The 26,380-nt window shown below is 34.3% G+C and overlaps 2 protein-coding genes across 7 annotated transcripts in view; one reads left to right on the plus strand and one right to left on the minus strand.

Annotated features, from left to right (window-relative positions):
- Positions 1 to 21,450, plus strand: part of LOC128208133 (uncharacterized) — a 38,969-nt gene extending 17,519 nt beyond the window's left edge. The window contains exons 4-9 of one of the 4 annotated variants that reach the window (XM_052911502.1): positions 3,124 to 3,253; positions 3,732 to 3,779; positions 4,373 to 4,405; positions 8,315 to 8,435; positions 12,898 to 12,909; positions 15,381 to 21,450. In XM_052911502.1, the coding sequence (XP_052767462.1) occupies positions 3,127 to 3,253; positions 3,732 to 3,779; positions 4,373 to 4,405; positions 8,315 to 8,435; positions 12,898 to 12,909; positions 15,381 to 15,999 (960 nt within the window). In that variant the 5' untranslated portion in view covers positions 3,124 to 3,126 and the 3' untranslated portion in view covers positions 16,000 to 21,450. The remainder of the gene's footprint in view (positions 1 to 3,123; positions 3,254 to 3,731; positions 3,780 to 4,372; positions 4,406 to 8,314; positions 8,436 to 12,897; positions 12,910 to 15,380) is intronic. The other 3 variants (XM_052911503.1, XM_052911504.1, XM_052911505.1) reach the window with 3 other exon arrangements.
- Positions 21,451 to 23,012: 1,562 nt separating this feature from the next.
- The window catches only part of LOC128208124 (E3 ubiquitin-protein ligase HECTD1-like), a 44,508-nt gene continuing 41,140 nt past the window's right edge, over positions 23,013 to 26,380 (minus strand). For all 3 annotated transcript variants that reach the window (XM_052911490.1, XM_052911488.1, XM_052911489.1), the window contains 3 exons: positions 25,614 to 25,707; positions 24,910 to 25,060; positions 23,013 to 24,542 (listed from right to left, as the gene is read on the minus strand). In XM_052911490.1, the coding sequence (XP_052767450.1) occupies positions 24,260 to 24,542; positions 24,910 to 25,060; positions 25,614 to 25,707 (528 nt within the window). In that variant the 3' untranslated portion in view covers positions 23,013 to 24,259. The remainder of the gene's footprint in view (positions 24,543 to 24,909; positions 25,061 to 25,613; positions 25,708 to 26,380) is intronic.

Raw genomic sequence — 26,380 nt, forward strand, 5'->3', positions numbered from 1 at the left:
ATTGTTATTCCCTATGCCTTAAGAAAAAATCCCCTTCCTAAGATATAGGCACCAAGCCTACTGTTTTTAAAGTCAGTTGGTAATTGTTTTTATTTTTTAAGAGAGTGTTTTCATATGAAGTTTAAAACGTTTAATGCTTAATACAGTGCTGGATTACTTAAACACCTTTCTCCAATGATGACAAAAATGTTCGTACATAAAGCCTAATAAAAAAAGTTATAAAAAAATAAAAAGCCCACATACCCAACCTGTTTTTGAAAATAGTGTTAAACTAACCAAATCATTTTTACTTTGGCCCGTTATAATTAACCCGTTGCCTGAGCCAATTGTATAAACTGGCTTATCTTTTGGTTTGGTTAAATTTAGCCAAAATGTTGATTGATTGTTTAATATTTAACCCAAAATACTATAAACCAATCACACCTTGCCTGTTTTTAACCAGGTTTTCAACGAAAACTGGGTTATTAGAATGAGGTTGTCGTTGGGCGGGCGGGCGGGCGTCAAACATTGGTTTCTGTTCAATAACTTTAGTTAGCATTGATAGATATTGATGAAACTTGGTGTGTAGGTAGCTTATGGGACGAGCTAGCTTGGGATTGCTTTTGAGGGGGTAGGGGCTAAGGTCAAGGTCACTGTTACTAAAAATAGAAAAATGGTATCTGCCCAATAACTTTAGTTAGCATTGATAGATATTGACGAAACTTGGTGTGTAAGTTGCTTATGTAAAGAGCTAGCTTGGGATTGCTTTTAGTGAGGAGGGGCTAAGGTCAAGGTCACTATTACTTAAAATAGAAAAATGGTCAAGGTCACTGTTACTTAAAATAGAAAAATGGTTTCTGCCCAATAACTTTAGTTAGCATTGACAGATATTGATGAAACTTGGTGTGTAGGTAGCTTATGTCAAGAGCTAGCTTGGGATTGCTTTTTAGGGGGGTGGGGCTGAGGTCAAGGTGGCCTGTTACTAAAGATAGAAAAATGGTTTCTGCCCAATCACTTTAGTTAGGATTGATAGATATTGACGAAAGTTGGTGTGTAGGTAGCTTATGTGAAGAGCTAGCTTGGGATTGCTTTTGAGGGGGGAGGGGCTAAGGTCAAGGTCAATGTTACTTAAAATAGAAAAATGGTTTAGAAAAATGGTTTCTGCCCAATAACTTTAGTTAGCATTGACCGATATTGATGAAACTTGGTGTGTAAGTTGCTTATGTGAAGAGCTAGCTTGGGATTGCTTTTGAGTGGGGAGGGGCTAAGGTCAAGGTCACTTTTACTTAAAATAGAAAAATGGTCAAGGTCACTGTTACTTAAAATAGGAAAATGGTTTCTGCCCAATAACTTTAGTTAGCATTGACCGATATTGATGAAACTTGGTATGTAGGTAGCTTATGTACAGAGCTAGCTTGGGATTGCTTTTGAGGGGGGTGGGGCTAAGGTCAAGGTCGCCTGTTACTAAAAATAGAAAAATGGTTTCTGCCCAATAACATAAGTTAGCATTGCTAGATATTGATGAAACTTAGTGTGTAGATACATGTAGCTTATGTGAAGAGTTATTTTGGGATTGCTTTTGAGGGGGGTGGGGCTAAGGTCAAGGTCACTCTAACTTAAAAACTTGGTGTCCGCCCAATAATTTTAGTTAGGATTGATAGATATATTGACGAAATTTTGTGTGTAGGTACTAGTAGCTTATGTGAAGAGCAAGCTTGGAATTTCTTTTGAGGGGGGTGGGGTCAAGGTCACTGTTACTAAAAATAGAAGCATAGTTAGCATTGATAGATATTGATGAAACTTAGAGCGAAGGTAGCTTATGTGAAGAGCTAGCTTGGGAGGTGTGGTCAAGGTCACTGTTCCTAAAAATAGAAAAATGTTTTTTCTGCCCAACAACTTAGTTAGAATTGATGGATAGTGATGAATCTTAGTGTGAATATAGCTTATATGAAGCTGCAGATTGAACTTGCTTTTGAGGGTGGGGAAGAAGGTCAAGGTACTTGATTTGTTGAGTGTAAGTTAAAAACTTAAGTTTTTTTTTTTTAAAAGCAGACAACTGATTTTTTGAGAATATTTTACAAGAACATGCATGCCTTTGAAGTGAAGCAGGGTCTGTGTTCACTATCTTCATGACTCTGAGTTTTAGACTCAGACTCAGAAAAGGGAATTTTGAAATGTTATATAACATCTTTAATATAATCAGCTTGACAAAATAAGAGTGTGTTATCATTGAATATGATTTTAAATATGTAAAGCCATTTTCTCAAATATTGCTCAGCAAACACTGAATTTACATTGAAATTGACATTTGCATTTTATAAAGGTGTTAATAATCAGATTAAACATTTTGCTTTGTAAAAATAAATTGTCATTGGTATTCAGTGATGTTGGCTTGCAGAAAGTTAAATCATTGTAATTTGCAAAAAAATAGGTAAAAGATATTCACAAATATGAGACTTAGTATGAATGTTGCAGCGAAACTAAACACATAAGAAACTTAATTAGAGTAATTTTCAGTTATGTCTCTTTTTGATAAAAGTAAAGATAAAGTCATACAACAAATTAATTGGCTATAATTTCTGATTGCCCATAACAAAAACCTGGTTTCGTCACATTGCGGCGCTTCTAGTTGAATAAGATGTTACCCTAACCAGACAATCGTTAACCCTATATTATTGACCAGTTGACTGCAGTCAATTGTGTTATACTGTAGGTTTTTTTTATTTGGTTAAGGTTAACCAAAATGCTGATTGATCGGTTGATATTTATCCAAAAATTAAAATTAAACCAATCATGTTATTTAAGTATTGAAGAAGTTAAACTCCGTTGGCTTGATCTCCCAGGGACCGGCGAAAATACCTCAAGCCTAGGAAAATTCGAGTCAAGAGGGGTTGTTTACCTTCGGTTTAAAGAATTCATCCTTTATAACTAGTTCACACCAACGAAGAATTCAAGCCAAGCGAGACCTAGCAAAAGGGGGGGGACTGTAGATAAAATCACTTCGTTGCATTATCCATGGGATGAATTTGTAAACCTACGCCAAATGATCCAGATAAGTTGAAATGATTTCTTTGGCGTCTAGTCAATTATGTGAGTTCTGACATTGTTGTATAATTGAACTAAGTGATTTTTATTCCATTACAGGACATGAATGAAACAGTTAAAGAGTGGTGCATGTGTTGGCAGCCTCCGCCTCTCCCTCCTCAGTACCATCCAGCCTTCATACAAATGTATGACCATGCCAGGGTTGATCCTAGCTATGTCATATATACAGGTAAAAAGCCCCATCCATCTTAAAAGTCCCAAAAGACTTAAAATGTGCCAGAATTCACACCATGGGCCATAAATATTATCAGAATTCTAAATAAGGCCCATACACACAGGCGAAATGATAACAAATGTATAGAAAAAATAAAGTATCTTGCTTCGCCAAATGGTAAGGGTGAAAGTAGTCTAGTGGTATAGGTGTCGGCCTCTGACTCAAGAGGTTGTGGATTCGATCCCCACCAAGGGAATGTTCTCTTGGCCTCTGAGAATTGATTAAGTTCTGGTTTCTGACCAGGAAATGGGTCTCGAGAGCGATTCATATCGGCTTTGAAAGATCTTCACAGTTGAGCTAAAATAAATCAGTATAAACTATATCAACTAACTGGTAAGGAACACCTGCTAATGATCTATAACAATGTTCAATGACACATGAAGATGCAAGTCTGAGCAAGCCATTTAATTGCAGTATTTTTTTTTAATTCCAGAAAAATGTGAAGGATACATAGAGATACCAGAAATACTACCCACTAAAGGTAAGAAATACTTTTAGAACAGCATGAAGATAATCATGTTTTTGTACTTTTTCCTTTCGTGTTGGCCCTGGATGGAAGAGGCCAGTTTTTTGAGAATTTTATGTCTTTGTTACATTTGTACTGGTTCATTTTTCGTACCTTAATACTGCTGTCAAGTATCAACGGTTTCCTTTCAATAATAAAACATTTATATATTTCAACTTTTCTGTTCTCTTTAATTTTGTTTACAACGAAATTGAGAATAACAACAAAAGCGTCATATCCTGCGATAAAAATGATTGCATTGCTGGTCAATGTATTAAATCTATTCAAACCTACGATGATTAAAATAGAAATCCTGACTTTCATAGAATACAGAGACTTAAAATGGAATTAAATGGAATGGAATTCAATTCAGCGGTGTATATTAAAAGTCATTAAAGGTCATTTAACACTTTTCCCCTGATTCCCCAGATGAGGATAATGTGAAAACAGAAGCTGAAATTTTATGTTTAACACCTTTTATTAGGTGTGACTGATTTAACTATAATCATGATTTTACCGATATATATTGTGTGCAACGTTGTGATTTCATGTATAATGGCTTTTCTCAGGTGTGACTGTTGTGACTTTTGCTGGAAGTAAAGGTATCAATATTTGTCTGGTTGCCATGGCAAGCATTTACCTGATTATACATGTCACCGTCACCATACTCACATTTGCTACCAGTCTTGTGCGCTAATGTTTCCAATACTGTTTAAATGTTTGCGAAAAAGAGGATTTCAGATGCTGTTAGAATCTAACCCAGTGTTCTCAATAAGAATGGAAAACTAAATGAATTTTCAGTAGAATAAGTAGAAGCTGGTCGTTTACTATTTCAAAATAATTTGAGACGGTTCAACCAAAACTTATTGAGAACCCTGCTAACCCTATCTGATTTCTGAGCTAACCATTTCAATAATACATAAATGTTTGAGTACATAAGGCTTTCAGTAGAGGATGTTAGAGTCTAACAAATTAAACAATGTCTTGAAGCTTTGCACAGACATTATTTGAATGTGATAGTTAAGTTCTGTCTTTTACATGAACATGCCAAGGGCTGATATTCATAAAATATCTTATGTCATTTCCTAATTTCAATCCATTTTCATTATTAAAATCAATGTATTTTTTAAGCCCCTAAAGGTGAGCATATTAAATGGCGCCGTCTGTTCCTCTGTGCATCTGGCTCAGTTTCTCGTGTCCTGTCTAACTTTCTCTTGTATAGACAGATTTTAAAATAACTTGCCATTTTTGTTTGACATACCAAGAGGAAGTGTTGGGTGCTCGACCTGTGTCTCTACCTTTAAGGTCAAGGTCACTTAAGTATTGGTTTACTATGGAATGCTGCCTAAATGGACAGATTTTAAAATAACTTGCCACATGTGTTTGACACATCAAGAGGACAAGTGGAGTGGAAGACCTGTGTCCCTACCTCTTTGTTCCGTTTGAATTTAAAAGTACATTGAACCACACATTTAACTTAAAGAACAGCACAGGGACTGAGAAGATAGCTGGAAACTTGTGGAAATAGCTGGAAGCTAATATTAATACCTCTCTCCATTTCTCATATGTTGCAAGAAATAGGATAAGTCCGGGTCATGGGTTTAAGCCACACAAGGGACATATTCGATAGACCTCTTAAAAAGTCTCCTAGGAAATACAATATATATCAATTTTAAACTTGATTGTGAAAACAGCTATAAACTTTATAAATTAAGTTTGAACTATTGACTATAATAATTGCGTATAATATTTCTGTTTCAAACAATGTCTGTACAAAGTTCATATTTTCACTGTCATCACTTTGTCTATCTAACAATTCTAACATGATACTGACATTTTTATATATTTGCTGTCAAAGTGTTAACTAAACTTTGTCCTAACAGCTAACTATTTACACAAGTTTTTAACGTAAGTGCAGAAGATTATAATTTTACTATCAGGGTGCGTCATTAAAACATTAACATACAATTAACTTATACTAGACACAAGATGATACAACTGCAAGAAAAAAAGAAAATTGTCAATGACTTACATTAAATTGTTATCCTTGTGTACAACGCATTAAATCTTAATTACTGATGTATCAGATCGCTCAAGACACATGTATCTTTCGAAATTTTGCATATTTTTCCAGTTTGAAAATTTACTAGGTTTGTCTACCACTAAAATCCCAGTTAATTTAAAAATAGGGTTGGTATGTGTATCTGTACTAATAATGTACTAAAGATGTGTAATCTGTGACTTTTACATGCTAAATTTACACAGTATAAACGTGGATTAACCAGTAAGTGCTTTTTTTTTTATTGTTTAATGGGTAAATGCAGCTGAGACAGTGACAAAATAACCTTTAAATCATGTAAAATGATGTATTAGCGGCCTCACACTAGCTGTATTGATGATTCTATTATTGTTTTAATGAAATGATGTGTGTGCTGATTTTGGAACCATCTGGTGTCTAGTCCCTTGAATTGTTTTATATAATTATATAAGCAAAGTAATACTCCTAATCTTTGTTTTGTTAATGGATTATCAGAGCTGCTCATGAATGTAATAATACTAATTGATAAATAGTGATAAAACAAATATTGAAATCTGTGATGTTTCTGTATATAGAGGATATTTCATGAATGGTCATTTAGAATGAATAAAGAATTTATTAAACATGTGTTCAAGATTAATAAATTGTATTATTGAATAAGCACATATTAAGTGATATTCTATTTATATCATAAATTTTAATTTGATGGTCTACAGCGCTAAGCATATTAAACTTTCCTATTATTGAGCATTTCCAATGGTATTTATTTATGATGTCACATGCAGGGCTTCTAAAAACCGACAATTTACCGGTCTGGACTGATTTTTACCAAGCCAGACCGATTTCAGTTTCAAAAAGTGTACCGGTAAACAAAATCGGTCCGAAATGTTCTCATTTTTTTTTATAATTTTGGTCCAAAACGACTAGGCCAGTAAAAGTTGCTGAAATTGTACTACACAAATAATCATGGGTCATGCACACATTTAAAACTACCCCCAATAGGTCATAAAAGTGTCTTAGTTACCATGTGACTAATGGGACCAGCTGCTTTTTCCGCTACACTGATCACTCTATAGCCTATCTGTTAATTAGCAGACGCTTGCAAGCGGTCAAATCATGTGTATTGGTAGGTCGCAGAAGACACAATTAAACAAACTATGTGTTAATTGTGTGCTTGCAGCTATCCTGATTAAGTGTTAAAATCGGTCCATATTTTCACATGGCAATATGAATATGCTATGTCTTCGTCGATCATTACATGATATATCCGTTTGTTGATTACCAAACTTTTAAATTTAAATTGTTCTTTTTAATTGCATATGCCATTTTTAATCCGAACCTAGTCATATATAGGATATCAACAGCGACACGCTTGATTAACTACATAGTCTGAATGCTGAGTGCGCCATTTACGTCATTTTAATTCGCAGTAATGAAAAAATCGTTGTCGATATCTATTATCACACTTATAGCTTGAAGCCCCGATTATAAATCTAGATATATATTATTATTCAAGAGTATCAGTTGAATGTTGACCCACTGTAGATGCATTAAGCAAATAAATTATAATACTGTTTCACTTTTTGTTGTCTGACCGCTTTCTGACAGCCAGAGCTGTTTACGATCGCAGTCGTTCTTATTAGAAACGCCGCAGAACTTGATCAGAATCTCATTTGAATTAAGCTTGTATTAATGACTATCTGAAATGGCTATGCAGCTCTAGAACCCTCTTAGGAATTGCGACATCACGAAAAAATATTGACAGAAAAGACGTCGCGAAAATGTGTGACATTTCTAAGTAATTGGACTTTTGAACAGGTTTTTCTTTTTTTCCAGGGGGGGGGGGGTGTTGCCGGGTCCAGACCAATTCACGCCGGGTCCGGACCGATTGAGGTTCCAAAATTTTAGAAGCCCTGCTCACATGATATTATATCATGATGGTGACATCATTTATGACATAAAGATATAAAGTCATTTTAGGGAAATTTTTATGGAATATGCTGGTTGGGGTCCACTGTGTTACGAGATCCAATGTCAACTTCAAATCAATTTGTAAATGTCAACCTGATTTAGTGTAATTACTTCCTTTTTACTTTGGCCATAGAACCCATCATGTTATGCACCAGTCAATTGAAACCAATCTTTCATGTGACCCCGCAGTCCTGGGTGAATGTGGTGGTTTTGTCTTCGCGCCAAAGATAGCGGGGAATGGGCTGTACCCTGTGTTGAGGTGGCTGTTGACGGGGATTTTACCAGCAGTTCGTCCCCACAGGGCGGGGATTTTACCCGGGCTTGGCTGGACCAAAAGACAAAGTCCCCGCTATTCCCCGGACGTTATGGGGGCCGTGGTTACAATTGACCGATGCATTATTTGCTTATAATTTTTTAACATCATAAGCACAAAATCTGCTGAAGTTAATTATATAAACAATATATGTATAAAAATTATTGTATAGCTGTGTTTGTGTTTCAGTGCAAAACGCAGGGCTGTCTGGTTGGATAGTATTTCTGATTGTCTTCATTGTCATCGTGATTATAATCGTATTTGCCTTCATGACTTGGAAAATATGGAAGAAAAAGAAGCGTACTGGCAGGTACAATGTATGTCGTATATCGTTTTTTTTTCTTTTGTATAGTTCTGGTTAAATGTGCCTTTATTAATTGATATTTTCAGATAATTGTATGATAAAATATTAAAGGGGTTACATATCACTAAAAAATGAACTGTTTACTGAGGTCAATAACTATGTGTTATATAGGTAGCTCCATTTCCTCTTAAATTTTAGACAGTTATTTTATAATTTCATAATTCACTCAAGCTTGTAATATTTACAATGTTACAGAAAGAACATACATACATGACAGTGTAAATAGTTCAAACAGGCTGTCTGCGCTTAAACTTGAGAAGCGCTTGTCCGGTCATCATCAACTTGAACAATATGTGTATGGGCAGAACATCTCTGTCAGGTTTGATTACCAGCCATTCCAACCAAGTCACCTGCAAGTTATGCCCCTTGAAATGGTTAAATTGCACAAACTTGATGCTGTCCTCGCTCTCACTCAGGAAGCTTTTGTCCAATCATCACAGAACTTGGGCAATTTGTGAATGGGCAGAATATCTTGGCCAAGTTTGATTTCAGGCAAATGTTAACTGGTCGACATCAGAATTATAGCCCCTTAATTGGTTAAATTACTCATGACTAACCCTCATAGAACTTTGACAATATGTTAGTGGGCAAAATTTATATGCAACATTTTATAACCAGCCATATTGACCAAGTTACTTCAGAGTTATGGCCCTTGAATTCAGCTTAAATTGCACAAAATTTATGCTGTCCATTCTCTTACTCAAAGTTTTTGTCCAATCATTACCTAATTTTAAATAAATGTGAATGGGTAGAGTATCTCAGTCAGGTTTGATAACCAGTCATGTAACATCAGAGTTATGGCCCTTGAATTGCATAGAAGAAAACACAATGATTTTACGGACTTATCTTGTGACTTTTGCTAGAGTTATGCCACTTGACCAACCAAGAAAACCAGATAAGTGTTGACATCTGCTTGTAAGATATTGTTCTGTTAATTTCTGAGTTACTGCAATAATATTTTCTGAGGTTTCAGTGCTTTAAGTGTCTACATGTGCAATGGCAAAAATGAAATGTTACGATTTTCCTTTCATATTTTACCAGCAGCAATGTCGGTATGTGTTTAATTCTTTGGTTACATGTTAAAAACAAATTTAATTAAAACTATATCATATTTGGTTTATGGTCGTGTTAAGGAAGAGAACTTCAGATGATGCTCTCTGAACATTCTAAACTTTATTAGTATATGGAATTATGTCAGGTTTTGACTGCCAGGTCCAAAATTGATTTTTGGCAGAAAAAGGCACTTTTATCCCTTATATAGCGTGTTCAGTTTTTTAGTTAGTTCTATTTTTAGCGCATCTGTATCCAGAAAAATAGTTGGGCTATTGTGATTGCCTTGGTGTCATTGGCAGACATGTTGTGCAAAAAACTTGAATCTTGGCCATTACTCAAAAGAGATATTTAAGATATTCTAATGAAACTTGGTACAAATGTTGCTAGAGAAAATACACATGATAGGCCCATATATTTATAACTTTGATTTTATAATTGGCACACAAACAAACCTTAACCATTCATTACTCAAAAACGATATTCAAGATATTCGAATAAAACTTGGTACAAATGTTGTCAGAGGGAATACCCACATGTACAGCAAGGCCCATAACTCAGATTTAAATAATTGTTTAAATAATTGGTGAATTATGGCCTTTTCCACAAATAAACACATAAAAACCTTATAACCACAGCCATAGCACAAAAAGATTTCAAGATTTTTAAATCAAACTTGGTACAAATGTTGCCATAGACAATGTGCACATGTATTGAATAACAAGACCTATAATTCTTGAATTTAACAATTTTCAAGTTACAAAAATAGTTTTGTATGCCCCTTTTTCACCAAAAAGCAACAGATGAGGATTGGTGTTCACTGAGCAGAGCTCTTATCATATTGCATGATCGGTGCATGAATTTGAATCTAGTCAATTATATTTGGAAATGGTTGTTAATTTTGTACATGTACATTATTTTTTGGGTTTTGGAAGATGGTATTAAACTAGTTTATATTGTAATATATCCATAAAAAGTTAGGGCTGTTTAATGTATTAATATGTTCTTACATGTTTTCCTTGTTTATGTATAAATTGCTTTTGGATTAATTTCCTTAAATTACATGTTTATAATATAAAATATTTTGTTAATGACATGTAAAAAGGAGTTTTATACCTGACCTTTTCCCTTACACGCCAGATTTTCACTACACTAGTTACTGCAGGTAAAACCTAAAGTTTTTTCATATTGGTTTGCATCTTGAATGCTGAACAATTTATCTGTATCAATATTTAAAATAGGACCAAAAAAAATATGTCTGGTTCGGGTAACTCGACCCTATCGTTTTCATAGTCTGTAAAAAATAGAAATACGATATGTAATTAAATATTTATTTAAAAACCTTTAAAGATTACTTTAAAGCCATTTTCCAATGATGACAATTAAATTTTTACCTAAAGCTTATTTTTTTAACACACAAACACAAAAAACCTACCTGTTGTTGAGTACTCTACCTGTTTTAAGACAAAACACATTCTTATTGTTTTCACCTAGTAAGAAAACTTCAAATGAACTGTTCTAGCTGTTTGAGCTTGTTGCTTGTCACACAGGTGTTCAAGCGGGCCTTTCTTTTTCTCCTTTTTGTTAGGCTCCTACTTTTTCTTGAGAAAGCCCTGCTATCCCTACTCTTTTGTCAAAATTGTATGAGAAATAATAGGTTTTTTCAATTAGATGCATTTATTGAAATAATCCAATTCTTGATTTTAATCAGAAGCCATTTCTAAGATTTTTGAAAGAATTAGTTTGATGCAGTAGGTCTCCAGCGCTGCAAGAGGGGTTCTATGATGAGAATCAGTGGTGCATGTTGACAAGTCAGAGACACCCATTCCAGGTTCATCTTCTCATCCTGTGGCTAAATCCCTCTTGAAGCACTGGTTTCCAAGCAAAGATTACTAAATGTTCATCACAATTAATGAATAGGTTTAGAAGTCATATATTTGCATCCAAATAGGTAAGTAAAGAGACCTACTATCCCTACGTCTTGCTCATAATGCTCCCTATTTTACTGTACTTTTTCAAAAAATCCTACTTTTATCCTTACTTTTGTTATTTGTTACTTGAAAGCCTGGTCACTTGTTTAACATCAATCACAGATCATTTACTAAGTGTAACACTATTTTAAGGCATTCTTCTATGGTATAGGAGAACTTCAAAAAACTGAAAACTGAAACAGTTTTTAAAGGCATTCTATGGTATAGGAGAACTTTGAAAACAGTGAGACACATCATACCCAGCGGTCAAAATTAGCACCGGCCCGCAAGCCCTGCACTCGTTATTTGCTTTTTGAGCTTGCTCAAATTCTTGATTTTATAAAGAAGGCCTTAATGTTAAGAATGTTGATGCCAAGCACTTGTAAGTTACAGAATTCAGGCTTGTTCACCATAAAGTCTTAGTTTGATGACTGCATACAAAACGCTTCCCCTCACCCCCATACACCCCAAAATTTGATTGAGAATCTGGGTCTGAGATGAATATTATGTATGTGCATAACAATTTGATAAAGATTCAACGGTCTACTAAACAGAACTCTTGAAAATGAGTTAAATTATGTAGAATAAATATCATCGCAGCTGTTGTCTTGACAATGGTTAAACATCGACAATATCAGTGACATCATCGGATGATTAATTGATGATCAATACAGGTTTACGATAGATTTTCCTAGAACTTTGTTTGTCTGTCTTATTCAGTAAATGTTTACGTGACATAATGATTTTAGTATTATCTGTCATCGCATGACATTTAGAAACAATGTTTTTAGAAGTGATAATTGTTTACAAATTTAGAATGGTTTTAGTCTGAGTCAAATTGCTGTAATCATATTTTCATTCCTTCATGAACAACCATAGTCGATAGGGAAATTTTATCATGTGTGCTGTTATTAGTTGATGCCATTAATAATTTTAGGCATCGTGTGAGTTTCACTTGAAAATAAATAACACGCACACACAAAAACACCTTATTCATGTATTGGGCATAAACAGTTATCCTAAAAAGCAGTTTCTACATTTTGTAATGGAGAGGCTTAATGACAAAGTTAAAACTTCTTTTATTTTTGCAATGATTGTGAAGAAAGTTGTATTAACTTATATGAAGTCACTCATGTTGGCACAATGTTGCGCGAAGAAGTGGTCTTGCGTTGTGGGGGAAACCAGAGAAAACCCACTTGTCTGGCTTGGTGACCACCAGCCAAACTCGCATGTGCCCAGGCTGGGAATCAAATCTAAGTCGCCGTGGTTTGAAGCGCTAACCACTGCAAAACCAGACAACCAAATTATGTTTATATGATAGTGTAATATACTGTTTGGTTGAACACTGAATATAATATCTGTATACCAATTTGCATGCAACGTTCCAGGTATGAACCTGTGTAAGTTACGTTACTTTACGTTTGAATGTTGCCACCCTAGTGTATTTCACAGTTATTTAGTTAATGTTTTTTTTATTTGTAAGAGTTATTATTTTGTGTGATATATTGCTTTGTCTAATTTGTCTTATTCACGAAAAAATGCATCCCCCTTCATTGATATCTTTAACACACAAAATCTGATGTCAGTATAATTGTTTAACAAGCTTTAGCATATATTTATGTTAAATATATATTTAATATTTCAGTGTTGTTGTTTTAACCATTTTGGGGATAGACCAGTGGCCTTTCAGATTTGGAAAATTGCATAATTTTGACTAAAATTTTGGAACTTCAATTTTGCTTGGAGATAAACAAGAATGCTTTAGTGAATGTGATAAAGTTTGTTTCAATACACAGATTCTTCCATTGGTCTGGGGTGTCCAATATTTTGAAGAAATGAATAATAAGTTTGATATATAAAAAATCAAAATAGCTATTGGGAATTCTATTTTCACTTTTTTGTGGATAAAAGAATATGTTTTAGCATTGGGAATATGACTTTTTGCACCAAGATGTTCAGAACAAAACACAGTGTAATAAATCAAGTCCACAAACTTTATTCTTTAGGAAACAGCTTTTTTTCTGTAACATGATTATGTATACATTGACAGTTCCTGTTTGTATTGATTTTAAAATTTAGAAATAATGAAATGGTCAGAACAAAAAACTTTATGATAAATCGATTCCTTCAACATTATTCCTACTGAGAGTGACCTTCAGAATCTTAATATTTGTTGAAATGCTTCTATTTATTTTGAAATTTAGAAATAATGAAGTGCTAGTAAATATGTTTTGTAAAATGTTCATGTAATTGATGCCAAACAACCCCAATATAAATATTCATGTATTTGACATGATGCTGAACCTGAATGGAAATTAACTAGTCACTTAGATCACATGTCACATCCTGATATAAATATTCATAATTGTTTGACCAATGGAGAGATTTACTGGTCACATGACCACATGACGTACAACTACACTGATATAAATATTCATAACTGTTGAACCAATGGAGAGATTTACAGGTCATATGACCACATGACGTACAAATACACTGACATAAATATTCATAACTGTTCAACCAATGGAGTGATTTACTAGTCACATGATAACATGGCGCTGACCCACCCTGATATAAATATTCATAACTGTTGAACCAATGGAGAGATTTACTAGTCACATGATAACATGGCGCTGACCCACCCTGATATAAATATTCATAACTGTTAAACCAATGGAGTGATTTACTAGTCACATGATAACATGGCGCTGACCCACCCTGATATAAATATTCATAACTGTTCAACCAATGGAGTGATTTACTAGTCACATGATAACATGGCGCTGACCCACCCTGATATAAATATTCATAAATGTTAAACCAATGGAGAGATTTACTAGTCACATGAAAACATGACACTGAACCACCCTGATATAAATATTCATAACTGTTAAACCAATGGAGAGATTTACTGGTCACATGATAACATGACACTGAACCACCCTGATATAAATATTCATAACTGTTAAACCAATGGAGAGATTTACTGGTCACATGATAACATGACACTGAACCACCCTGATATAAATATTCATAACTGTTGAACCAATGGAGAGATATACTGGTCACATGATAACATGACACTGAACCACCCTGATATAAATATTCATAACTGTTAAACCAATGGAGAGATTTACTGGTCACATGATAACATGACACTGAACCACCCTGATATAAATATTCATAACTGGTTAACCAATAGGGAGATTTACTGGTTACATGATAACATGAGGCTGAACCAATGGGGAGATTGGCTAGTCACATGACATTTTGTTGCTGAAATACCCAGATACAAATGTTTATAACTGTTAAACCAATGGAGAGATTTACTGAATAGACAGCTACACATGGACTTGGATTCAGTATATTATTTTGTTCAACACTATTATTGAAGTAGGTTTGAATTAAGGGGGATCTTTATCTTATTTGGCGTCATGTCAATCCCATAAGCTTTTTTATGAATATTTTCTATTTTTGATATAAATGTACAGAAGTCAAGTCCAAGATAAATATTTCTTTAACAAGTTTAACTGTGTTCAGACCTTTGTTTAAGTTAAGAAGGTTGTTAACTTCATTGTTGTTAACTTTCAAATCTTTTCTGCTCTTGAATTTTTATGGATACACTTGTGATCTGCAGGTTTTCTAACGATATTTGAGACCTTTTCAGCTATTCTTGTTTATATTTAAATACATGAGCACATGATGAAATATTTCACATTTAAAAAGTAACCACCATGCTGTTAATCATGTTGTTAACTTTAATCACGTTGTTAACCTTAATCACATTGTTAACTTAAACAAAGTTCTGAACAATTGGCTTTTTATGCCTAGATGTTATATTAAACTACATAGTTATTTTCATTTACAGTACCGGGAACGTTCCCCTAGAAGTTTACGAAAGCACCAACTATCTCGACAACAAAGCAACCAGAGGCCAATGCTGGAAAACATCCAACTTGACAACACCTGATAATAATGGGATCGAGAACATGTATAACTCCCTGCCTCGATCAAACGGGATGTCGTCATGTGATATGGAGGTCCCAGATGGAACAGTTTTGAATGGTGCATTGAGTAGCCAGGAGAATAAACCACAAAATGTCAAGAGAGCGGGCGTAAAAAATGGGTTGCCTCAAGGTCCAAATTCCACAGAACGTCCATGGTCCCAAAAGTTTGAGGATATTCATTTTATTGATGACCCTCCATCTCCACCACCTGCATATGATCAGGCAGTTGAAGGTGCCAATACATATGGGGCATTGCAACGAGACAGTGGGGGATTTAACAGTAAAGTGTTGCACAAAGGTGGGGATATCCAAGGACTTGATGATAAAACAGTTGATGGAAAAATGATTGAAAATCAAGATAGTGGGAAAGGTAGTTTGCCACCAATAGAGGTAACACAGAAAAGTTCACCGAAAAAGAAAAAGAAAGCATTTTTAAAAACACCAAGACAAGTGAAAGATGAGAAAAATCCAAGGACTTAAGGTGCTGCTTAGCTTGTTTAAGTAAGCTGTAATGTGTAAGCAACCCACAGCTACTTAATTGTTAAATGGTTATGGTCAACAGGCATTTAAAATGTGCAATGTCATACCTAATTTGTCATCTCTAATCGGCAATTACCATTTCTTTGTCAAAGTCACATTGCTTCCTCAGAAGAGAAACATTAGAAAAGCATAAGCATTGTTGTTCAACGATTGTCTTCATTTGTCCATTTTTCTTTGATACTGCACCTCAATACCTAATTCCATTGTTAAGGGGTGAGAATATTCTAGTTGTAAAGGTGTCCACCTCTAACCCAAGAGGTTGTGGGTTTGATCCCCACCAGGGGTACTTTCTCATGGCCTCTGAAAAGGACACCAGTACTAGTTCCTGGCCAAGAAATGGACTCTAGAGAGATTTTAGAAGCAATCAACATTTGTCACAATCAAGGTGAAGTATGAACTAAACTGTAGATTTTAATGAGCTAAAAGCAAAGCTTAAAAGCATAAATAATTGTGTTTTTTAAATTTGATCTAGTTCTAGCTTGTCTGTGGGGTTTTTTGAGAAAAGAAATGTACCCGTACTTATTGTCATAGCCTTGATGTTGTTGGTGTTGTCAGCATCGTCGTCGTAGTGCAAACGCTTTAACCTCTGTCATTATATTCAAAAACTGTTATTCAAATGAAACTTGGAACACATCTTGCCAGAGGCTATTTGCAGACGCAGCATGAGGCCCATGACTCTTGATTAAAAAATTGTTGAGTATTGCCCCCTTTTGCTGAACAACATTCAATTGTAAGCCTTCATTCTGCAGCGCTCTAGTTTGTCAAGAGTTTCTATCACTATAACAACAGAATGTTCCTATAAAAGCAAATTTGATTTCACCTGCAAGCTGTTTTCGTTTCTATTTTTTAAATGAATAGGGATTAGTGTGTATGTATGTATGAAATTAATCATTTTGATGTCAACAGTACCATTATTGGTGCCGAGCCATCAACTTGTAATGGGCATTCTATGGGAGTAAATTTCAGCACCGTAGTTCCATGTTAGCATTTGTTTTAAATGATTCATTATTCTGTCCTACATTCCAATGTTGAAGTCTTTCTTCTTGTTCAGTGTTAACTTATGATCTATGAACTGTAGCTGAGTGAGGTCGAACACAAAGAAGTTGTTTGTTTACTGTTAACCCTGACCCTGCCTTTGTAAAACCGCCAACCCAAGAGATTTCTTTCCATTTCTGGTTTTAAAATGTACAGCCAGACAATGATTTATTTTTTAATTTAGAACCCAGAGTTAATATAAGTATCTATCATGTGTTTCTGGTACTGATAGAAAAATCCGACCTGAGGGCATGTGCGTAATTCTTGCATACCGGACGTGTGTTTCAGGTCATGTGACCAGTGCTGGAAAAACCCATCTTACATACCCCATGTAAGATGAGTCACGCGCAACAACGCTTATTTCAGCTTCTTATTTCATTTATTGTATGGTTTATGAAAGATATAGAATGCCATTTCATTAAAGTGCAATCAAATATATATGTTTGCAAGTCTTTTAATTAAAACTGATAATAATTCATCGTAAAAAACGCTATTTTTAGTTATTTAAAATTACTGCGCTCTATGACGTCAGCAAACAACGTCGCACGCACTTTTTGGTGTAAATGTACGAAAGTTTGTTTTCTACGTCATTTTTTTCCATAAATTCATAATTTTAGGTATGCAAGAAAAAATATCAATCATGTTTTTCCGGTCCGGATCGAAAAATACGGCCCTCGGGCACGCTGCGTTACGGTAACTCGGCAAGCCTCGTTACCGGCTAACGCGCATGCCCTCGGGTCGGATTTTTCTATCCGTACCAGAAACACATGATAGATACTTATATTCCTTAATAGTGACTATATTCGTATCGTTGCACTCCCCTCAAATTTGGAAATTCATCTTCAAATTCCAGATATATTTATATGCTATAAAAGTCTGATGGCCAAACGTGCTAGCAATAGCGGTCCCATAATCTTGACATAAGGTTTTTCCAAAAAAGATCCCTACCTACCATTTCTAGTAGATTTTGGATGTTAACCTTAAACAAACAATTTATTTTGTTAGGCCTGATGTCAGTGTTGGCATTTTATGCATTTCAATGAAGGTTGTGGCTGTACTTATGTAATATGTTGACTTATGCTGTAAAAGAATTATTGCCATATTTTAGTGTGTTTAAGTTCAATATCATGTTCAAAGTAATATGTGACACAATATGTGAAAACAGGCTAAAGGCAATTATGATGTAACTTAGGGATTACATTTGATAAATTTTTACTGTAGGGCGTTTTTGTTGATACCAAACCAGTTTCAGTTTTGGTTTCAGCAGTTACAAAATTGTTTTTTATAGTTTTGCTTGAAGTAACAAGTGCATGGTTTTGTTTACATTTTCAACAACATGGCAGAGCTACTGTGGCTACTGAGGCACTCAATTACTAATAAAACCCTTTTCATTTAGCTCATTTGCCCATTGTAAGGCATTATTGTCAAAAAGATTGCGTTACAACAAACGTGGCTGATCACTTTCCGCCATGTTGTTTTCGAAGTAAACTAGATTTCGGCTGGAACGAACCGATAAAACCGCCTCCGGTAGGGGTTTCGATAGTTTCAAAAACCAGTTTCGGTTTTTGTTAAAAAATGATTAAAATTGGTTTTGGTTTTATTTGAAACTTTTACAACAAATACACAGTTCGTGAAACCGATATAAAACCAAAACCAGTTTAATACCAACAAAAACGCCCGTAGTTAATTGACAGTAAAAATAAAACCAATGTCACCCTTAAATAACCAGCTTGTTGAAAAAAAAATCTCAGTCACCTGTGGCCTGGTTTTCACAGACAGTGTCAAATATTATGGTTTTGTGATTAACTATGAGTCCTTTAACAGTGCTATTCATCGTAATAATTATGTCCTTTAAATTCTTTTCAGTGGCCTGGCCACACAAAAACAATGTAATTTACTGTTGTTTTATGTGGAGGGCATAAAGAAGTACAAAGAAGTACATTCCTTTGCAGATGCTATAGTCTGTCCGTCCGTAAACCAAACCTTGTCCGATAGATAACTAAAGTAAGCTTGGTCCTTAAGTCCTCAAACGTGGCAGGGAAGCTGGTTATGACCAGCAGATGACTTCTATGTATTTTGAGGTCAAAGGTCATGGTCGCGGTTACCTTGGACACAAAAAGCTTTTCCAAATGATATCTCGAGTATGCTTCTTCCTACAGTCCTCAAACCTGTTAGGAAGGTTTGTTATGTCCAGCTATTGGTTTTGAGGACAGTAGAACTGGTCAATAACTCTTCCTACAGTCCTCAAACTTGTAGGGATGTTGGTCATAACATTAAAATACCCCATTGACACTTTTAATGTGAAATGACTTTTTGGTTGTCAGAAGGGGAGGAAAGATGTTTTACAAACATCACTTGTGCTTTTCTTCTGACAAGACCCAATGGGGAGCATTTGTCAGGTGTTTGTGACAGTGCTTGTTTACTGTTTTACTTAGTCATAATCGCCCCTAACAAAAACCTCTTGAACTTCAGACCTATGATAAGATTTGGACCCTTTTTCATTCAAGATTTATAGCATCAGTTGAAATTATTTTGCATTCTTATATATTTGATTTGAACTTGAAACATTGAAACAATGTTGCAGAAGGGTGATTTGATAATTTACTGAGCTAAATAAATACATGAAATGTCCATAAATAGCGAACATAATTTTCGATGCTATTTATTAATGACATCACATTAAAAGTTATTACATTAGTTATAAATAATAAAAAAAAGGTAATGATGTTACTTCATGATGGTGATGTCATTTATGATATGAATTGTTTCATAAATCTTATTTTGGTGCCTTAAATATTTTGTGAATATTATTAATTTCTTAGCATTTAAGAAATTAAGGCTACAAGCCATGCAATGTTGTCATTGTTTTACTTTGCGGAAGCATAACTTCAAGGGAAACATTTTTACTAGTCTCACATTGGAATTGGCATTTGATGGTAACTTTTACATTGATATAACTTGAGTCAAGTTATATACCTCGTTTATTATTTTGTTTATTTCTTTCTGAAAACTTATTTGTTTTTCTGCTGGTGCTTTAAAAATATTTTAGAATAGAAACTCGACTTGTCAATAGACGTTGCATTTATAACCTGTTTTTTCTTGTTATATACAAATCCGAAGTTCATCCATACTGTTCAATACAATTTAGTGTTCAATATTATGTTTTGTTTCATGTGTGTTGCATTATTTTTCAGGTTTCTTTTACTCTTTTTTTGGAAAACTGCACTCAGCCTTTTCTGGCTTTCATCTAATGTGTTGATATTATTTATTTCTTATGTGTTCATTTAGTTAATGGTAAAAGCAATGTGATGTAAACATTGATTTACTTTGCTGAAGCAAAACCTCAAGGGAAATATTTTAACTAGTCTCTAGATATTACTTTAGTCGAGTAAGATACCTTGTTTACTTTCTTTGTTTATTCCAGTCCGAAAACTTAATTTTACATCATACGTTTTATACAAATCTTAAGTTCATCCATACAGTCTAATAAAATTTAGTGTTCAAAGTTATATTTTGTACAAGAGAATACCAGATTTTTCCAAATTTACCTTACATTTATTTTAGTAAAACAGCAGTCAGACAAGTTACCGCTTTTAATCAGGTGAATCAGTAAATTAAAACAGAAGCTGGACAAGTAGATGAAATATAATCTCAACCACTAAGCTTGTTAAGGGGCTATTAATATGCATTTTTTGGTTAAAACTGGTTATGTGACCATTTTGCATTAACAGTCACATTAAACCATTTATTTAGGTAAATACATAGTGTGACATACTAATATCCATCAACCATTTCTAATACACTGGTTTAAGCTGGTTTTGACGATCATTTCCTTAGCATTCTCATATCAATGTTTTCAAAACACAAACAGCATGTCAGCAAAAAAAAAAAAAAACTACAGCGAAATACTTCCTCGTGTTGTTACTATCAAGTTTACAGCAAATAAAGTTACTGTTTTTATTAATTGAAAATTCGAGTAATTCAAAAATATTTGTCAAAAATAACTGCTGTTTTTATGTGCCATGTGTCACTGGAATTGTGTTTTTCCTCAAATTATCAGATGCATATTGTTGATCTTATTGAGGTCCGTTTGTCTGTTGTTTTAAAATTTTGAACAGTGGCTTTTTATGATATTCATTTAGTCATCATTTTCAGCTGGATGGGTCGGTTGCATTCGTCAAGTAAACACTTGAGTCCATGAAAGTCTTGATAACAAGTCAATTTTGGTGCATGTGTTCTTAACGCAGTTACAGACATAATTTTCATTACTGCCATTTTGTGTATCCTTCTTTTGCTGTTAATATTGTTTTCATAGTTGTGTGCATTTATTTTTGTAATAAAATAAATAAATTTCTTAAAAAAGTTGTCTTATCATTGTTACAAGATATTTATACAAGGCATTAAAAAAATAAAATGTTTGTTTATGGTTCCTCGACCTTCCCTATTTCTTTGCCGCTGACCCTAAACCTTTTTACTTCCTTGAGATATATTTTTTATCATTTAAATTGTTTTGGCTCTAAACAATACCAGGGACGCCAATACTGATTGTATAGATGTTCTTAAGCAATTTTTTTATAATTTATAGTTTTTGGTCACAGAAATTTCTCTAGAAACAATTTGCCCAAAGAAAAAACAAACAAAAATAGATAAAATAAAATACCCTATTTTGGGGGCATGAACCTGTTCACATTTTTTAAATGCTTTATGAAAAAGCACAGCCCTTCATGTTTACAAAAAATCACAAATCTAAGTCTGGACTGATTCGGAAAAGCATTTTTTTTCTCCAAAGGGCAAAAGATCAAATTAAATTCGGAAATGAATGTGGATAATAATTTAATAATTTAGTAAAATAAATAATGGTAATATTTATCAGTTTTGAGTCCACTGCCCAAACACTGGATTTAGATTGAAAAAAAAGATAAAGCCAGTATTGTTGACAAGGTTTTTCCAATATTTGACCTAGTGACCTAGTTCCATAATAAAAATTAAAAAAAGACAAACATTTAAACAGTTTCATAAAGATTGATGATTATAAAGGTTTTTGACCTAGTGACCTACTTTTTCAACCTGAAATGACCCATAATCAAGAATAGTAGTGTTAATAGTTGTTTTTTTACATTTGATATAATTGACCTAATTCTAAACCCAACATGACCCAGAATAGTATTTAGTGTACCGGGGTAAATTTCATAGCGACAGGAGAAACAGGTTTAAATGTCGGAAACGGCGAAATTATATCGTTTTGAACACAGTTTATGAGGTTATAATCCAACCATTAATTTCACTGAAGAGAATGAAATGAATATGTATCTTCACTATACAATAATCAGTGTGTGTATACCAGGTGATAAATTATGTCACATAAGCTACTTCAAAAGGCAAAGTTTTAAGCAAAATGAAGACTTAAATCAAAGATAACTTCATTTTACTACACCATTTTAAATTAAACAAAGTTTCCGAAATAATGTTTTGACACTGCTCTGTCAGACGGCCGTATTGTGAAAAGGTTTGTCAAAATGTTTTAAGAAACTAAACTCTCAAACTTTGGTAAAAGACGGAAAGTAGGGCTCTGTAAGTGGCAAATTGATTATGATTTTGAAAAATTGATTATTGCAAGAAGTAGACTTATTTTTAAATTTACATGATAAAATCTTATTGGAATGTTACCAAAATAAATATTTAATAAATAAATGTGCATTTGATGGATTTAACCTATGAATAGTAATGAATGAGATAGTTCTGTTTGACCGAATATCATTTTCTATTATTCATGAATTATAAGTAAGCATCAAACATTGGCAACTGTTCTTTTCATGCATTTCTTCATTTACGATTATGAAATCGATGATTGTTGGATATAACCACTCCGATTATCATTTTGGTCTACCCTTCAATCCCTAAAAATCATCGAAAACAGATGAGGAAGTTAACAATTTATTCATATCACATTTGAAAAGTACAAGCACAAAAACCAGGAATATTATACAGGAAAAAACTACTAGGACATAATCACAACAAAATTATAAAGTCAAACAATCTTGCAGTGCACAAGTCATCTTGATACCATGATTTTAATTTGTGTAATATTTCTATTCCTATAACAGACACATGATCACATTTTAATAAAGATGTATGGAAAGCACTGTATCCACTCCTAAAGGACGTTAAGGCAAAATATAGCTGGAGTTATGGGCCTTGCTATATTGTCACTGGAAACACATGTACTAAGTTTCATTTGAAAATTTTAAACTTTTTTTCTGAATTATGGCCAAGGTTCGTTGATGACACAGACAATACCGCAACTTCTTTGAAAAACAGACCAGCTCAAAATCATGACAGAAATTTACATGATAACCAACAGAATTTTCACTCTATTGTCAACAGATACACTTTTAAATAGGTAGACCTCACTTTAGCTGTAAGATTTATGAGTAAATCATTCCTAACTCCAAAATATTCTTGAAAACAAAATAATAATGGTGAACAAAACTGAAATCATTCAAGTTTACTCGAAGAAAGGAAAAAAGTATTAATTTGAAAACTATTATTTACATATCAAACAATCTACCTAACATAACTTTCGAGCAAGAACAATCAGTTTGTTGTACTGAACTCTAATTGCAGTACCAACATCACGGTTTAGTCTTGAACGCAGACACACAGCAGTGTTATGAACCTAAATTCACAACAATGTATTCCAAGTGTAGGTACTATATAGCGTTATTGCACATCAACATCTTTAAGAAATTCCCAAAAAAGCATCTAGTGGTATCCACAATTTCACACCAGTAGTTTCGGCTGCTGATTTATTATTTGCTTCTACTAGCAACCATTATATGGTAAAAAAAATCATCAATGTCTAAAACATTTTAACGGAATTTGTCTGTTCACTTCCAACTGTCCTAACCACTAGGTAAAACACCAAGCACTCTTTAACGTTGTACTCTTGTTCTTAAATCACAGCTGTGGGCTGAAATGTCATAATTGTTTCCCCCATAATGCTATATTCTTGAGATGGGGATTAAAAGAATAATTGCATGTTCATACTTTGTTGCTTATTTTGAATGAAAGCAATCGTTTCACTCATTAAACCAAGTGTAGTTTTCTCGCCCACACGTCGCAACATCGAATCACTAGCATCTAGTTTTCCCCTACAATTAAGCACTCAGTTTAGATGAAAGCCTTTCTCTTTTGTTGCAGACAGCAGCCTTTCTCTTAGAATCTCCTCTGAAGAGTACTCGGGCAGTTTGAGATAGTGCACACAAGTGTTCACAGATGGGAAACTGTTATCGTCCCCGTCGACTTTCCTCACGACGGTGAGGTGGGGGTGGAGGTTAGCAAGCCCGCCGGGAGGCAGGGAGGAACAACCCGTTGTGAACTGCAGGAAGGATTTTCTCTCATCCGCATCTAGGCCGACCATCACGTTAACCAGGCGCTGGAACACTGCGCTGCAAATATAGAAAACCAGCTTGTATGACAGCCATAATGGTTTTATCATCACTGGGATAAAGTATAATTCAAGTATAAAAAGGTCATTTGGTCGTTTTTTTCCCACTGTAGGGCTGTGGTATTTTTTTCCCACTATAGAGCTGTGGTCAACAGTTTTTCCCACTATAGGGCTGTGAAACAAACTAAATACTACCTTGTCTCCAAGTTAATATATCCTACAAAGAATAGTATCAATGTTTTGAGACTAATATTGAAAGATATGGTTTAATAATCATTCTCCCTTTATACAATATACTACTACATCATGAAATATGCGAAGAAGCTGCTTCTAAGATCGAACAGCATTTCAAGATTTGCTGAACTGACCTGTCCTTAGTGTATCCCAGCTTGGGTTCTGTGTAAGTGAGAATGTCCTCCCTTGTCCAGGATGGGGCCTGTTCTCCACACAGGATACGGCGCAGCTCAGCGGGTGAGAACGAGTGGAGCTTCTCCATAGGGAACACTGCGCTAAAGCCACCTGGAAAAGTACAACATGTTCATGTTCAGGACACTGATGTTTGTACAGAAGACAATTTTACATTTTAACACGCTTCTACACTTTTAAACTGTTTTACGAGTATTAAGAACTTTGTCAGACAAACATAGCCTCATTATTGCACTTTCTTAAAATGGGAATAATTGAATAATAGAAAGCTTGCAAAGCACTACTTGTATGTGTACACGTGGACTACTTTTAGTGCACTATGTCACCCAGGTATGTGTACATTGTACAGGTTAAGTAGCAGTGAGCCTTTAAGTACAAGTTTAAAATTAAAATTACACTTTTCCAATTTTAAACTCAACTGCGACTTTTACGTTTATGTTTAGTTACACATACAAGTACACATACAAGTACACATACAAGTACACATACAAGTACACATACACATCATGTTTCCTAAACCCTTTCACTTGTATCCCGCTTTCTACACTGAAAAATGGGTAGGAAATTGTTTAGCAAATAATGTCATCTGAATCCAAAACCATGATCTGCATCTTGTGTTTATACATCTAATAACTGTAAGACTTACTTCTAAATGCGTCCATCTGCCTACGTATGCCAGAATTTAGACACAAGTCGTACACAAGGTCCGTATATTCTTCCACATTCATTAACGTCACCTCCTGTAATATACATCCACACATTCATTTAGTAAATGTCAACATTTCATACAACTTAAGTTATTATAGTACAAAAAAAGCATGGATGGTTTAAAACTCACTTAAGTAACTAAAGGAATGCATACACTAAACATTTGACATTATATTTATCTAGTAATTCATATGACAGTTCCTATTTTTTTATCCATTCATATCTGGTTAACCGTAAAGCACTCACACTTTTAACTTGAATTATATTTTGGAATTACACTACTGTGCCATCTTATCAATGGACAAATCGTACAATCACTACTTCAAGTTGATATTTCTGAGAGGTCATAAAATCATTTTGTAAGTAATACCAGGTTGTTAGATTGGTAAGCCCATCCTAGATATATTTGATTTCACAAGCAGAATGTTAAATTAAATCTACAACTTTTCAAGATAATTTTGTCAAACGCATGTATATAAAAGTGTCCCCATATGTTTCATCTCAGAAACTGTTACATCATCTTCCCAGTTGGGGTTCCAGTTGATGGCCTTGATACCTTATTTCTTGGATAAGTCTACCACTATATGTTTCGACTACGGTATATCATCTGTCATCTCTGAAACCCTTACGGCATCTTCCCAGTTGGGGGCCTCAGGTATTTAAGGCGTGAACCCACATTTCTTTGATTAGCCTACCAATATGTAT

Source organism: Mya arenaria, chromosome 11 (assembly GCF_026914265.1).
Source record: "Mya arenaria isolate MELC-2E11 chromosome 11, ASM2691426v1".
In the NCBI taxonomy this organism is placed as follows: domain Eukaryota; kingdom Metazoa; phylum Mollusca; class Bivalvia; order Myida; family Myidae; genus Mya; species Mya arenaria.